Source organism: Amphiura filiformis, chromosome 12, assembly GCF_039555335.1.
Source record: "Amphiura filiformis chromosome 12, Afil_fr2py, whole genome shotgun sequence".
Lineage (NCBI taxonomy): Eukaryota > Metazoa > Echinodermata > Ophiuroidea > Amphilepidida > Amphiuridae > Amphiura > Amphiura filiformis.
Genome location: NC_092639.1, coordinates 58,898,302 through 58,915,419, shown reverse-complemented (window position 1 = coordinate 58,915,419; position 17,118 = coordinate 58,898,302). Strand labels below are relative to the sequence as shown.

The 17,118-nt window shown below is 37.9% G+C and overlaps 1 protein-coding gene across 1 annotated transcript in view; it reads left to right on the top strand.

Moving 5' to 3' along the window:
• Positions 1-17,118, top strand: part of LOC140166496 (prolyl 3-hydroxylase 1-like) — a 78,005-nt gene that overhangs the window by 25,714 nt on the left and 35,173 nt on the right. The window contains exons 3-5 of the mRNA XM_072189977.1: positions 3,790-3,961; positions 5,249-5,374; positions 9,056-9,282. Of these exons, the coding sequence (XP_072046078.1) occupies positions 3,790-3,961; positions 5,249-5,374; positions 9,056-9,282 (525 nt within the window). The remainder of the gene's footprint in view (positions 1-3,789; positions 3,962-5,248; positions 5,375-9,055; positions 9,283-17,118) is intronic.

Sequence of the window (17,118 nt, the reverse complement as noted above, 5' to 3'; positions counted from 1 at the left end):
GTGATGTTTTTGATAAATCTGTGGTCTTCTTTGCCCTGCTCTTCACATGCTTTGGTGTGCCTCCATTTGTTGTGGGATGGATTTTCTTCCCAAGTTTGATGGGCACATAATGCTGTATAAATATTATTGCACTTGAACAAGATGTCTGGGTGAACAAATGCTTGCCAGATGGTTGGTGAGCTCTGTCTGTGTATAGATAAGTAGATCTCCTTGATATACAAGACGTTTGACCTCTATACGACTTTCCCTGTTCCTAGTACTAAGTAAGCTTGGTGCATCCATGCATGTGACTATGATGTGAGGTGCAGAAGCTGAATTTGTAGTTTTCTTATCACATTATGAATTATGTAATTTCAAACCTCGTATCAGGTTTTCATCATTGTTATTGTTAATGTTATTTTAATAGTTAAAATATTGTAATTTACCTATTTTTAAATTAATAATGTTATGCATGTGTCAATGGCCAGAGGTACTCTGGCAAGCCTGGAAATAAGCGGGCATGGGGAGCAAATTTGCCCTTGTAAAGCCACCAATTGCTCCTGGTTCTTGTAAAATTTTCATGAACCAGGAGCAATTTATTTTAGAAAATTGCTCCTGGTTCCAGTTTTTGCACTTGATGCAGTAGTGCTTGAATGCTATAGAGTTTAGACCCTATTGTATTATGCAGAAAAGGATATATATATATATACTATTTAAAAATTGATCCTGTTTCTTCAAATATTGCTCCTGGTGCTTACAAAATCCCAGTGAACCAGGAGCAATGTTCAAAAACAAATTGCCCCTGGTTCCAGTCTGCTTATTTCCAGGCTTAACGGGTTATGCCATTTTAAATCGACTTTCGAAAAGTTTTTTGATGCATGCATTGATTTCTCAAAAAGTAAAAATCGCAGTTTAACAAATAACGGTTCAAATGAAAGCCATTATTGGGGGCTAATTGTTGTATCACTATGATAGGCCTGACACCAATATAAACACTTGTTTCGTGACTTTCATGGTCATTTCTGCTCACGCACTTTTTTACAGATGGCCTGGAATTTCATATTTCGGTTTCAGCGATTGCCGAAAAAGGTGGTATGTTTTTGAAAAGCGTTTCCGCTTGGAATGTAGATAGTTATTGTTGCTATTACTCTTCGCGATTTTAATTTATGCCCTCTTTAGCCGACAATTTTCAATGCATTTTACACAATAGATACGCCGCTTGCATAAATACCGCTATTTTTAACAGTATCGTTTTTGTTAACCAACATAACATCAAAAAGAGTTCTCAAGACTTTGATGAGACCATAGATACCAAATCGGACTACATGTGATGAACAGATTTTACACTAGAATCAAAAGAACCAGCGTAGGCCCTCTCAAAATGTACTTTTTTAAAATATCGCGTTGTAATAAAAATGACTGCCTTTTCCTTGTTTTTTATAACAAGGAAAAGCTTTACTTACCTCAAACTTCAAACGTAGTGCTGTCTCAGTGTCCGTTACTGGTTAGTATTATTCCGATTAAGCGATTTTCATGATTTAGGCCTACTTAGCCTACATTTGAGCAACTATTTGCCCACACCGTGTACGAATATATTCCAAATATGGCGCTGCATTCAGTATCACGCTAACGACAAGGTTATACTAAGATGTGTAAGACTTTCTGACACTATATTCACGGTTGTTCTAATGGCTATTCAAACTTATGACAAATTTGGCTGGTTTGCGTTGTTCAATACCATTTCACCTAGTCTTAGTAATAGCCGGTTTGTGCTCCTCCGTCACTAACGGTGACGGAGGAGCACAAACCGTCTGGTACCGAGACTACATTTCACCCTGATGTGACAGTGACGCCACATCCGGCGTCACGTCAGCATAAAGCTGGTTTCCACAGAGGAGTAAGATATCTTACTCCTCTGTGCTGGTTTCATACTACCATGCCGGTTGCAATGAGCGGCGTGGCGCACGCGCATTGCAGACAAACGGACACAATCAAGACTTGTCATTGGTTGAAACGCTCTGCCGCTTGCCGGTGTTCGTGATCGCGCGCCATTATCGTGATGATCGGGGATTCCTTTTTGTGATGAAGGCACCAGCCGAAATGTCCGCTTTTCCAGAATGCAATGAACATAACTCTGTACTCCCCGGGAGATGATGTATTTTATGCGACACTCATGGCGGAAAGAGATATGAAACGAATTTTATTAGGCGCAGCATCACTCGCTGGAGTTCGATGGCGCTGGTGTACATACGCACGCCGCTTAAAGACACCGCATAGATGCGCGAGCGAAACAGCTGTTCACAACGCGCTGACATCACTGCCACATCGGGTGAAAAATGGTATAGGTAATTAGGTATTCTATGAAACCTCAAACTCGCCCCTCGATAAAGGTTGGCAATTGAAGCAGGCCTCAGTTTAGCGAACTTTGTCTAGTTTAATGCGATGCGAGTGCAAGCGCCACTCAGACTGTGAAGGTTTCTGGATACCGAATATGGGTTTAGATTAGGCCTATATCATGTCCTCTAGGCCATATAATTTATTTTTGGAAAGGAAAGTCTAATCTCGGAGCCTATTCAATTGAGAAGGGACTGGTATGGTCATAATAATATAAAAAGTAATACTTAATGCCTCGCGATTTTTTTGATATCCAGCCATAGTATTTTAATTGATTAAACTGAACATAAAGCTATATCTTTACTAGCTTCATGCACTAATTTGCAGACCCGCCTCGCCTTCTACATGTAGTGAGTACCACATTAGATTGTGTTTACAAGAAATAATAAGCGCTGCCTCCTCGAAATTTCTTATGCCATCAGCTTTGATGATTAAATATTATCTACAACTCGGCACCTGTGTTCAAGGCCTTTCTTTTATCTATTGACCTCAAAAGAAAGGATTAGAATGATCAGAATGCCGTCCCTGACCCCTTTCCACACATTAATAATGAGTCGGTAAGGGAACGTGCTATCGTTATACTTCAATGAGTACGTATGGCTACTACGCAGTTCAATGGCCTTATTGTGATCTGGCGGGAGTTTTAAAAGCACGGTCCCTGACTGCGTGGGCATATTTCCGGACAAGGAACAATAGAGACCAATTGCCTGGCAATGACGTCACATGTAATCCCAGTCTATAGTGTGATTAGAACATTATAGGCTGGTGGTCACTTATAGTACGATCAGTATGAAAAGTCCAATGCGATTATTAATGTATTTTCTAAAATTAAAAGAACCACTTTTTAGCGGGAATTTTTGTAAGTTACACAGCTGAAGTTGTGAAAGGGTTGAAAGACTACAATATTACGGCTTAAACAAGAATTTCTTTGTTTGGTCGTTATTCCTATAGACTCATCCCTTAACTCTGGCAACTACTGGGCACTCATCACCCATATAATTTTAAACAGGGTACTTGACCAGTAAATTTAAACATCTCCATCAGCCATGAATTTGTACGGTGCTACAGGACTCAACAGTGGCAAAATGGGCCGAGAACTGAAGCCAGGATCTTGTGGAGATGCCACCATTACTTGGGAAATTTGCTGTTGGTATGGGTCGGGACTTGGTCAGGTACTCATCATTCAAAGATGGCTACATCATACTAACAGAAGGCAACATGAATTTCCCTGTGGTAAGGGGGTCGGAACTTGGTCGGGACTCACTATTTTGAAGATATATGGCCTGTCCTTTGTGGAAAAGAACTACAATTTTTGTTGTGGTCATTTTAAGTAATCATCAGATTATCTCAAAAAAATAGTTAGATTTGACATGTTAATTATATGCTTAAAATTTGTACATTTGATTTTTATTTCAGCGCAATTTCCTAGATGCCTATTCAGCATACGAAATACGCAATTACACAGGAGTGATTGTCCACATGGAAAGCGCCCTCAAGAACTATTGGATGGCAGAAGAAGAATGTCGTGCTATGTGTGAGGGGAAATATGAGAACAGGGAGTTCATGGACCTCTATGAAGCTATCGCTAGTAAGTTGAAAGCTTAGTTGCCAAAATGGGCTATTCCATAAGTTGAAATCCTTACATCCCAGGGGCTGTACATTTTCAAACTTGGGTTTCAAACCTGAATTGGTGACTACATATGAAATCTATACCCCCTTAAAGTGGAGAATGTCTTCCATCTAGGGGTGTGTGGATTTCAAATGGAATAGCCCAATATGAGGGGGAAGGGAGAACAGATTTTTCTCTGTACTGGAATACTACATGTACATGGGAATTAAAATGTTGAAGAGCTTAATTATAACAAGAAATGTCTTTAAAAAGACAATGTCATGGATGAAGTTCATGTTTCATAATTTTACATTGACAAGTACTTAGAATGCTAGAAATTTTTTGTGTGTGACACTGGCACAACTAACCAGGTGGGAAATATTGTTACCACCAATGACATACTAGGAAATTCTCAAGAATTTGTATGTTGAAAGCTAAATTGAAAAATGTGTGCTACATGTAAATAGGTCTTCATTTCCACATGCACCGAGTTTCGCAACAATCCAACAAAAAACTGCAATAATGTTGTGTTTCTTGTGTGCAAACCAGACATACTCATCTCACAATAGGATGCAGTAAAACGTTCCAAAACAGGAGTATCAAAAATAATCCTAATCCTGACCCATATCCTAATCCTCACCTGAAACCAGCAACCCGCACCCTAATCCTAACCTCTTATAAAGAGGTTAGGATTAGGCTAGCTTAAATATGAGGGGGTTGGGAAGAGGTTAGCCCTTGCACGAAGAGGTTAGGATTAGGGCAGGGGTTGCTGGTTGTAGGTTAGGGTTAGAAGATGGGTCTTAGACCTAAAAATAACTTATTTTTGGTTCACCTCAAGTTCGGTAGTAACATTATATGTGTGTATTTCACTGGCAGCGTTCGAAATTTTGGTTGGCCGTTCGCCCGGGACAACTAAAAAAGTCGCCGGACAACCAAAAATACTGATTCGGTTGTCCGCCGGACAACCATAAATCTGTAGCCAAAACTCACCTTTGTAGGCCTACGGACAACCAAAAACTTAGACGGACAACCAGAAATTGTAATCTGGTTGTCCGTGGGACAACCATTTATTTTTCCTTAATTCGAACACTGTTCACTGGTCACAGTATCAAAGTTAATCATGTAGAGCATACACAAAAGTAGTTAGTTGTCACATTTGTGGCACACATTGACATTACTACTGAACTTGAAGTGAACCAATGATGCCATGACAGTGCAGTTTATTATTCTAAAGTCTTGCCTACTTTTTGTGTGTTTTATCATCAGATCATTATGCTTCCACTCTGTTCTGCAAGGACCAATGTGAGACTTGGTTAGCAACTATCAAGGGCAAGGTGGTAGAGGACTATCTGCCTAATCACTTCCACTTCCTACAGTTTGCATACTTCCAAGGTAAGTAAGACTTGTGTACAAAACCTCGTTTCCTTGCAGGGACAAGGGCAGTAAAGAGCTCCCGCCAGTATGCTATCCAGGTGGTCACAAACCACCTGATACTATGGTTCAATGACCTCTATCCAACAATCAGAGCTCAAATGGAGTAAAATTGTGAACATTTTCCGGAAAAATTATAACAAATTTCAGTGAGTGCCCTATCAGCATTTCTGTGATCATAGTACGAGGCATCAGTCTCTGAGTCAGGCATCATACTCACAATTTGACCATCATATACTCTGGGAACCAAGCAAGTTCTTACACAGGGGTAGTGGCCTGTTATATTTGTTACTTCAGAGCCACATGGTATAATTTGATGTGGAGCTCCGTAAATTAAAACGGCTGCAGTTTTGACAATAGGAATGTGCTGGAAGAAAAGAAAATCAGAGAAAAAAAACAACTTGCAACATAACTCCTTATTTATTTTAATTTAAGTCCCAGCATATTAAACGTCATACTTGAATTTTAGAAACAAGTATTCTTTTACTACCCCATAATAAATAATAAGCATATTAAATCATGAAAGTTTACATTCAATACCAAACTTTTTGCAGTCTTCTAGAAAACAAATTTTCACCTACTGCACATCAAACCATTCAACTTTGGCATGGCCTATTTTCAATTTAGGCTAACATCATTATTTACAGGTAGCTGTGAAATTATGTTTCTAACTCCATATCATTTAATATCATCAATTTCAATGTCTCCAAAACAAAATTGGCCCAACTTTGCCAGTTGAAGCATGCTGCTGGAATCCAGCTTGCTGTGAATTGAACACACTACGGGGTACTTCATAGGTGCATGTTTATTTTGCAACCATTTACTATATATTTAAAACACACTCAAAACTGAGTATAAATCATAACCCTGAGGCCTTAGCTGACTTTTCAGCAGATTTCAATAGAGTTGGCTCTGATCTTGATGATAAAACACTCAATATTTTATATATAATTGATTGGTAGTTTGATTGTGCTCTAAGCACTGGGAGAAAACAATATAAAACGAAAAAGGTAAAGAAATAACAGCGCTTGGGGGTATTAGTCAACACTACATTTGCACTCTAATTTATGTGAAATTAAAAGGATAAAATTGGCTATATTTATCAGTTGCTTAAAGTATCGCCTTTGGTGAGAAATTATTTTACTTGAATTTAATTACATCTTTTAATTTAACAAAGATAATATGAAAGTATATAAAAGGAAATAGGATGAAAGGAATTCAACTGATTTTTAAGGGAAAAATTAACCATTTTTGAAAAAGGTCCAAAACCAGAAATTTTCCACCCAAAATTCTTGAACCTGACCAAGTCCTGGCCCTTAATCCCTGTGGGGAATTTTCCTAAAGTCGCAGTTCATTGACTTCCATGCAGGGTGGGGCATCTTCAAATGGAGCTAGAGTCTCCAACCAAGTCCCAGCCCCATTACCAGGGAAGTTTTGTTGAAGTCCCTGACAAGAAGCCACCCAATGGTCTTGGCCCCATACAAATACCGGAAAGTGGGGGGATGTGGTTGCTGGTCAAGTCCCTCCCCATGCCCCGGTTACATCTTTGCAAACTGTTTGTTTGAAACATTATATACAGAGAAACGCTAGAGTCTTTATTGAACCAGGCCCATCACGCTAAAAGCCTACACTAGTCTACATACATACATAATAAGGCCTATCTGTAAAACACTTTAATTTCACTGCAACTTAATTTGGCGAATTGGCAAGATGTCATCTTTTTGTGGCAATTTAATTTCACAAATTTGCATCCTCTTGCTATGTAAAACCATCATAAATGAACTACACCAGGCACAAAAAGAAACTCATCAGTTATATTCATCCTTGCTGTTCAATAACTTGATAATTTTGGATTATTCTGAAATATATATTTTGTTAATTGGACTTTTCTTTCTCATTTGACACCCTCCCTGTTCGTGAACATTGAGCAAGAATTGACCAAGAGATGCGCCTCCAAACTCTCAAACCCCAAAATGAAAAGTTGCAATTTTAACGATTCAATTGTGCCTGTTACACTGTGTGCTTTATTGATTGGCCCGTGGTGCTTGTGTGCAATACAACGATGTGTTCCCATTGAATATCGTTGAAAATGCAACTTTTGATTTTGGGGTTTGAGGCTTTGGAGGCGCATATCTTGGTCAATTCTTGTTCGTTTTTCACAAACAGGGTGTCAAATGAGAAAGCAATTTAGTCCAATTAACAAAATGTATATTTCAGAGTAATCCAAAATTATCAAGTTATTGAACAGCAAGGATGAATATAACTGACGAGTTTCTTTTTGTGCCTGGTGTATTTAGAGGCAATTTAATTTAGTGATTAAAGGCGCGAGTGAAATTAGTGAAATTAAATCGCCAGCAAAATTAAGTTGTTTTACAGTATATGATATTTTCCCCTGTTTATATTTGAACTGGCAGTCATGGGAACTTATCTCACTGGTCACAATTTTGACTGATATCAGTATACCACCGTGGTTCACTGATCATTGCAGATGCAATGACAGATTGTTTATGTTGTACTCACAATGAGTGTTTTCTTAGTCTCAAATCACATGTTTCTGGGTCCTGGAGTGTCATGTGTGCTTTGAAGTTTTGAGATGGTAAAATATTGATCTATGAGATGTTTTAGATTGATGGAAGTCTAGACTTGAAAAGCAACTCATTCTGTAGGCCTATGTGTCGGTATTCAGATGAAAGAATGATGCCGGGGGGCACTCACTTTTGAAGTGATGGGTATGTGCATGCACCTCCCCCTTGAGAAAATGGGTTCCTTTAGTGATCATGTTTTAAAATTCATTGGCTAGCAAATTATCAAAAAAGGGGTCAAGGTGACATTTTGAAAAAAAAGTTAATTTTACAGTGTGTTAGCCATTTTAATAAATTCTTTGTGCTACAGTTTTTTTGATGATAATATGCCTTCAGAATTACCAGCAGAGTGGGAAATTGTGGTCATTTGGTCAGATTCTTTAAAAATGAAAAAGGGGGTCATTTGATAGCTCAATGTAGGTAGCCTAAAAAACCTAAAAAATGGAGTAGTGGCTACAAAAAGAGGTGTCTATTGACAAGCATATGACACATGTTTTACTTCCATATGGAGTGTTCCCTCCCCCACCTAATGCATACTTCCATTTGGAGGGGTCCTCCCTCCAGGAATGTTGTTCAATTTATTGAAAAACAACACTTGACCTCAAGTACATAGTAGGCAGCAGGCTAGCTGATGAAGGACCTCCTCATTCATAGGCCTATTCTACTTCCAGAAAAACACAAATTTTAGAAAATTAACATGGTTTTTTTAGCTGTAACTCTTTTTTAGGTTTGTCATTTTTAATTTTTAAACTTTCAAACAAACACTAACACCAGATTTCATTTTGAATAGCTTCCTGTTAATGTTGTACATCTTGGTTTTTAATTATATTGTTAAATAAGTGTAATGTGCACTTTATTGTTGCATAAAATAATGTAAAATTAAAAGCAAGCTTTTGGAAACTGCTTATCCACAAAAATAGCCTGTTTTATAAAAATTTTTAGGGGCCTGAGCTTTTGATCATAGCAGGATCTGTATCAAAGGCAAAGAGTAAAATAAGGGTAAAATAATGTGTTAACATTGAAATTAACATCACAACTTTTCTTGTATCTCCTTACACAGTCGGAGACCTAGAAGCTGCTGTGTCAGCGGCCGCCGCATTCTTGCTTATAAAACCTGGTGATGAAACGATGCAGAGTAACATGGCGTACTATGAGAACCAGCAAGGGGTGAATAAGTACACCATCAGGCCCAGGATGGACGCACACGCCTACAAGGGCAGACTGGACCTGGAGACGGCCATGCTGGAATTTGCCAAGAACGAATTCTGGGGAGAGGAAGACGAAGAGGTAAATGCTTATGTGGAAGATGCTTATTATTATTATGAGGAAGAAGAGGAGGACGAAGAAGTAGCGGTAGAAGGGGAGGGGGAAGATGGTGAAGAGGAAGATGGGGGGAAAGCAAAAGGTCATGAGGAAGGGGAGACTAATGAAACTAACAAAAATCTTGATAAAGAAACTGTAATTGATAATGGAGAAGATTCAAAACCAGCTGAGAAAACCGAGGCGAGTGAAAGCAGTACTAAGGAGAAGGAGGATATTATAGGAGCAGATGATAATGCAGAAGAAGAAATGAAAGAAGATAGCACACCCGGTGAGGCTGTGGTGGAGGGACTACAGACTCGAGAATACCAGAAGCACAATGGGTACAGTCAAGGGTTCAGTAATCAGGGGTATGATGAAGATGCTGTACAAGATTCAATCATAATGCAGGGTCAGACATTGTAATACGTACAGTCTGGTTACGAGTTGGTACCGACATCACCCGAGTACTGCACTTGCAGTCAAATGATGACATTTTCCCACAATGATATGTAGGAAATTATTGTTTTGTAGTAAATCAGATGCTGATTTGGTATTGTTTATTGATATCTGTCAAATTAGTGAAATTAATTTTAAAATGATATGATTTATGTAGTATCTCCAGTAAATATGCTGCACAAGTGAAATGCATAAGATGTTATTTGATAGAAAGTTTACACAATGGCTGCCTTCTGTTGATGCATTTTTAAAGAAATTTAATTATTTAATGAATATATCACATTCTTGTGAGGCGGTGGTTTTTTGCTGAGGTTTTTGAGATCCACTCCATGTTTCTCCAGGAGGCATATTAAAGAGCCACAGTCCAAAAGACTTGGCATCTAGGGATAACTCAGTGACAAAAGGCAGCTATTGTGAAATGACTGTTGAACTCAGTTTCAGTATGGCTGTGTGTAGAGATAGTAGATAGAGGAAGGGTCATCTAAGATTGCAGGGCTATTCCAGTTGAAATCTGTACACCCCCAATGGAAGATGTGACCTTAATCTTCCACACAGGGAGTGCAAATTTCAAATGCTGTTACCTGAATGGGTGACTCCATTTGAAATCTACACTCCCTGTGTTGGAGATTAAGGTCATGTCTTCCATAGGGGGTATGGATTTCAAGTGGAATAGCCCAATTTGAATATTACATTGTGTTTATTATCATTCCAACCGTGCTAATTGGTTAATTAGGTGTGTGTGATTTGAACTTCCAGATGAGATTATGACAGAATGCCAAATTTATTATCAACATACTTCCTTCATTCCAATGATGTACAATATACCTCACTATGCAACCAAATTGTATTTTATATACATGTGTGCTTTTTTTAGGTATTTGATCAAGAAAAGACCCAAAATCTTGCCATTTTTGTGTGTGTAATACTATTTTGCAAGTAGGCAACTCAGTCATACAAAAGGGTATTCTGATATTTAAAAACGCAGATCTCATCAAATGTTTTTTTTTTTTTTAATTTTTTTTTTTTTCTGTTTGTGCAAAACTAGTTCAGCTCAAAAATGTGTCTTGCATGTATTTGTGTAGCCTATGTAATTTTAAAAGTAAATATTGCATATCACTAAATATCATACATCTTGTAAAATACCATGAAATGGATTGGAATGGAAAATTCATCTTTTTCAGAATCCACAGCAAAGATAAACTCATGCATCATTGTATACTACATAATAATTTTAGCTAGAATATAGATTGAAGAAATTAGAATTTTGGACAGTTTTAGAATTTTCTATAGAAGTGTGATAGAGAAAAGGTGCATGTCACAACTATTTCCTGAAATTTTAAGTGTTTTTGTCAAGGCTGGATGTACATGCATGCATGTCAGCCATTTTTCAATTGAACAGGATTCTGATGTCATCATGCCGATGCCGACATCATTACTACGCACTTCACAGCTTTGAAATGCTCAGTAACGATGTTCGCTAAATGATGCGCACACATATGTTATGCAAAATGACGACATCATAGGTCTGCGTGCAAAGACTTATGGGATTTACTGAAAAGGTGAACCCCCAAGGTTAGATCATTGCATATCACAGGAAGTAAACCAATTTCAAGATGGCAGACATGAAAAGAATGATGCTTTTTAATTGACCTTTTTGGTAAATCCCATAAACCTTAGCGAGTACATCTGAGATGTCATCATTTGACGTCATGCCGACTTGCAATGAGCAGAAAAGGTGTTCGCTATACGCTGTTGTGCATTGGCGTCAGACGACGTGACGTCAAATGACGACATTTCAGGTGTACTCGCAAAGGCTTATGGGATTTACCAAAAAGGTCAATTGCATGACCATGATGACCACACCACATGGTCGTTCCGATTCCTTGGAATCATTTTCTCAAATTCAAATTGGTGGTTTAATGCTCTGCGTGCTAGCCATATTTTTGAGATATTTTCTCAACATATCAAGAGCAATCTTAAGAACCACTGAGCCAATACTAGGCTTGTTTGTACTCATTTAAATGCATTTTTCATCCCGATTCCAAATATGGTCATGAAAATTTACATGAACTTCAGAAATGTTTGAATTTTTTTAAACAAAATTTGTCTTCTGCAGTCGGCACCCACATGGAGAGAATTAATCATGGCATCCTATCCAGATTACTTTTGATTAATTTCCAATATTTTTGATTTTCAAAATTTTGAAGAAATGTTGACCATGATACCTTGGACTGTTTCACACTCCATACAGAATGCTTCATCAACATCAGCCGTGGTTGTAATCTATGGCGCTGTTCAGCAATAGCTCATTGCTCAACACTGTAAATTGACGAAGTATTCCGTGGGAGTGTGAAACATACCCCAAGTAAGTAGACACTAAGATTTCAAACATCCTCAACTAGCAGGACACAGTTCATTAACCAGAATGTGGAATGAAGAAACTCATACTCTGTACTTGAAGTAAACTTTGAGTTCCCATAAAGCAGGTAATGCTCTGCGTGCTAGGCATAGACTTCAACATTAAAGTTTTAAGATCAATTTGCTCAAAATATCAAGAGCTATTTCAAGACACACTGAACAAATAGGCTTATTTGGACTCATTTTAATGCATTTTTCATGCTAATTCCAAATATGGTCATGGAAAGGTAGAATTCTGAAAATGTTTGATTTTTTTTTAAAAGAAAATTTGGAACTTGTCGCCTGCAGTTGACGCCCATGTGAAGAGGGTTTATGAACTGTGCCCCAGGAAGTGAGGCTAGTATGGATCATAGTGAGAAATAATGCTTGATAGCCTGAGCTCAAAATTTGAACATTCTGATCTATATAGTTCATTTTCTCTTCATGTTTGTATGCTTCTGCTTTTTTTTCCTTTATTTGCCAAATGTTTCTTTCAAGATTCTGTGCTGCCATTGCTATTTGAATGACATGCTTGCATAATTTGCCAATCTGTGATCAACTTTGTTACAGCAAACAGACTTATTGCCTCAGTTGGTAGAGCATCTACTTGAGAATAAAGAGCAGGTCTGTGCCTTTTCCATACCTAAAATTTTTGTTGAGTGTGATGAGAAAAAAGGGTTTACAAGTTCTATGCTCCTTCTCCCAAGACTTTTTCCAATAAACTGAAAAGTTTTTTAGGAAACAAATATTGAAAGTACTTCGCAATTATTTGTTAGTCTGGATTTCAATGACGTAGCATCATAGGGGCATGGGGGCATGTGACTGTTAATTAGTTTGAAAATATAGGAATATTTGCCAAAAATGGCTTGTGCCCCCCCCACCCAATCAAGTCCGGTTCCCCATCATAGTCAGTGACCCCCCCCCTCCTATAGGATGACTCACACTAGGGCACTGCTAGATTTGTTTTACACACCTGGTCCAAGAAGCTCTTAATCAGAGCCCTTCTCTCTGATAGCAACATATTTAATGACGGCAGAGCCCTAATGTTATGACATCAAGTCCAGTTTCATTGACTAGGGCACAAACCATGCACAAACCCTCTGATCACCACAAGTCCTGAGACTGCTCCTCCCCTCTGATCGCGAAATATTTTGTGATTCACTGGCATATCTAGAACAGCTCAGAGAGGGTATGTCATGGTTTTCACATTTTGTTTTTAAGATAACAACTTTATTGGGGACTTATACCAAGGCTCAGAACCTGAACTAGGTCCAATTTACTGTCACACATTGTTGCATTCAATACATTGTGCTCATAAATGTAAGAAATGATGCAGGTTTGAAAGTTACACTTTGGTCCATATCAGAGGCAGAATTAGGTGGGCAACCCCCCTAATTTTTGCAGAGCACCACCTGACTTTGTGTGAGCACCGAGCTGCCATCGCCCACAAAAGCGGCACGCCGCATATAGTGCCCCCTATTGAAAATTCCTGGATCCACCCCTGCATATAGCTCCCCGCAAAGCATGCAGACTGTAACATATGCTTGAGAGTTGAATGGACTGAAATGCAATTTTCAAAATTGCATCTTTTCTAACATAAATGGGCCTCCCCAACCATGTGTAACATTGTAAATCAGACCAGTTGTGTCAAGCAAAATGTGCTGCTGATAACTTACTTTTGATTTATTCTAAAAAAGTCTTTGGAAAGGAACTTAGAACTTGTGAACCTTTTAGTAGAAGTTGAAATCTGTCTAGGATATTAACTTAACTATATAATATTTATGAAGCATGTTTCAATCCCTTTTTGACTAAATATTGACTTAAATCACATACTTTGATTGCTCTGAGAAAAGAATATCAAAATGAAACTAACAAGTAGCTGTAATAGTGAACAGAATGACCCTGTTGACAGCCTCTCCCACCCCCATCCAAACTTTACCCTAAAATTGGGATTTTGGTAATTTTATGGAAAGCTTTTAATCAAATAGTTTTGGTGGCAGGCAGGCCTCAGGAAAAACTTGAAACTGATGTAAAGTATAAAATTTTGTTCATCAAAGTTTGATCAAACAATTGGTAGGCCTGATGAATTGGCACAAAGAATAAAACTGCCAACGAAACTGTTTGAAAATATGCTACAAACAAGTCTACAGGCTTAGTATCATGTTAGGCTACTTCAATGAGATTCAATTGGAAGGAGAGAAAATTCAATTTACTTTGCAATTTTAAATCGCCTCCTGAAATTACCTTGCTCAAAAAGTAATCCAACAATGTGTAATGAATTTCAGTTGGAAGGTGAGGAGAATGCAATTTGTATGACCATTTCCAATCAGGCAAACAAATTGATATAATTGGCTCACTTGCAAAATAACCAATCAAAGTCATGTAGGTATAAAACACAAGAAGTGCAAAGAATGCAATAATAGGTTGGGCGATACTTGATAGTTAAATACTACAGCGCCGATATTAAAGTGGTATTGAGTGTTTCTCCGATATGATTCCTTCAAACTTTGATTTTTTTTTTTTTTAGTTTTGGTCAAATGTTTTTCAAAATTAGGCAGTTGGTGATCAATATGGTTCAAATGTACATTTATGAACTTGTTTTTCAATTTGGAGAAGTGAAGAAATTTTTCAGCTGTTGATAATGATATCAATATTGAGTACCATCCATTCCAACCCTAGCAACTAATACAAGTATGCACTCTGTATGATAACCTCCTCCATCAGACATGATGAAACTAAATTATAGTTCACTACAGAAGCTATTAACCATGATTAGAACCTAAATTGTAGGTCTGAGCCTGTATGATATTAGGCCCAGTTGTCTTATGCTCCTTTGTCACTAAATGAACCCTCATTATGAAAATATTATAATACGATTATGACAGAATTGTAATGGACAGGAAAAAACACAGTCGTGTAGACCGGGTCTAAGACTAGACTGAAGTACAGCTGCACAAGCTTCTTGAATGTGCTCGTCTGTCAAGTGACAGTTCTTTGACCCTGATAATGTTTGTTTCATCAATCGTTCCATGTGGATACACACTTGGGCCCTGATGGGACCAGGCTCAAATAAAATGCTCAAGCCAGGCTAAAAAGTCTATAAGCATGCTGACCTATGGAAATAGAAGTGAGAAACTGATTTGAAGATAATAAGGGACAAGGAAAAGAAGGCCACTTGAACATTGAATTTATTGGGTACAACTTGATGTCAAATTATCACATTGCTATCATGTTGGAAATTAGACCCATTTTGGCTCATGGCTGGTACATGTAGAATTTTACCCATAATTAACATTGTGGTGAACTCTGACCTTGAAATTCTGGTTTGCTTCCTGAAATTGTATATCTGCCACAGTAATATTAAATGTTTCTTAAAACATATGTTTGCATCAATGTTGCATGAATTGTGTTGCCATTTGTATCCACCAGAAGAGTTCTGTGACATTTTGCATGAAATTTGCAGCAGATATCTAGCAAAATGATATGAAGTAGTGTAATGTATACCTTATCAGCAGCAAAACCTAAGGGACCATTCACAAACACTTGTAAGGGGGCCTGATGCAAAAAGAAATTCATCGCAAAAAAATTTTGTTCCCCCTTTACAGACCTCAAAAATTTCAGGCCCCCCCCCTTTTTGACATGAAAATTATGGGTCAACCCCATAGAAAAGCATATAAACTTAATTTTTCCAGGAAAGTTTGAGGTCATTTTTTCAGGCCCCCCCCCCCTAGGAGGGTAAAAAAAATTTCAGCCCCCCCCCCCCTTTTGCATCAGGCCCCCCTTAACAAGTGTTTGTGAACAGTCCTTTAGCATGAGGTTTGGTATACTCATAGATGTGCAGCTAACTTTTTTTTAAAGATGTTCAAAAGAGAATGAACAGTGATCTAATCAGGCCAAAGGAGGTAATTGTGAAAAATAGATATAGGCAAATTGGCTATAAATAAAATGGACGGTTACTGCAGGTATGATACTATTGATAGAATGTCTGCAATAATGTGCTCTATTACTTTAAACCAATTGATATGATAACTCAATTGCCAAAATTGCCTTCTTTGACCTGATTGGATACCATGGATTCATATATGGTCGCTTGAATTCAATGTTCGAAACACCCAATACTAGTTGCGGACAACTTACTCAGCTGACTTAATTGATGTTGGTTGATAACCAAAAATTTTACACACTGGTATGGTGCTACATTCATACCCACAAACATGCATTATAGAAAAAACAAATTAAGTCCCATTTGTGGCAAGAATTGCAGTTCAAACAAAAAAGCGTTGAAAGGTTTAGGCAACCAGAAAATGTGCGGGACAACAAAAGACATCTGGCAACAGACAACATCCATTCCTTTGCCTTACAAAAAATGTATTTTTATGCCCACACATTACATGCCTGTCTCAGCTAAGTAACAAAAGGTGAAGGGGCAAAACACTGCCTCCTCATTAGTGTGACCTAAATCATTGTTAGGGGATGAGTATGTAGGTTTATTTAAGCAGGTGTCTGCATGGTGCACATATTTTCCTCTAAATCAAGTTACAGGTAAACTTGTAGCTGTCAGCAAAGTCACTTCTGGAGTTGCTTTGCCAGAGAAGGAAGTGCACAGTAATTAATAAAGGGGTCCTGATTGCATAATTTGGAATCCACATAATGGCTCGGTCTAGCAAGTGATGATGACAGAGATCTGACAAAGCAACTATCTAACAAATAAAAGGCTGACATTTTAGTCATCACCAGAATGTCATTTATAGCAAATGGTGAGAAGTAATGTTAGCCTTTTGGTGGAGATCATGGGTAGGAGATTATTCATCTTGGAATCAATGTAAAAATGAACTACTGTAAAAAGTGGTAGTTTTTGCGAGTGTAATTTTTTTGCAATTTGTCAATTTTTCTTGTCCTTAAATTTGCGTTTATGCGTTTTTGTACATGTATAAAAGAACTTATCTGGGCGTTTTTATTTTCACAGTC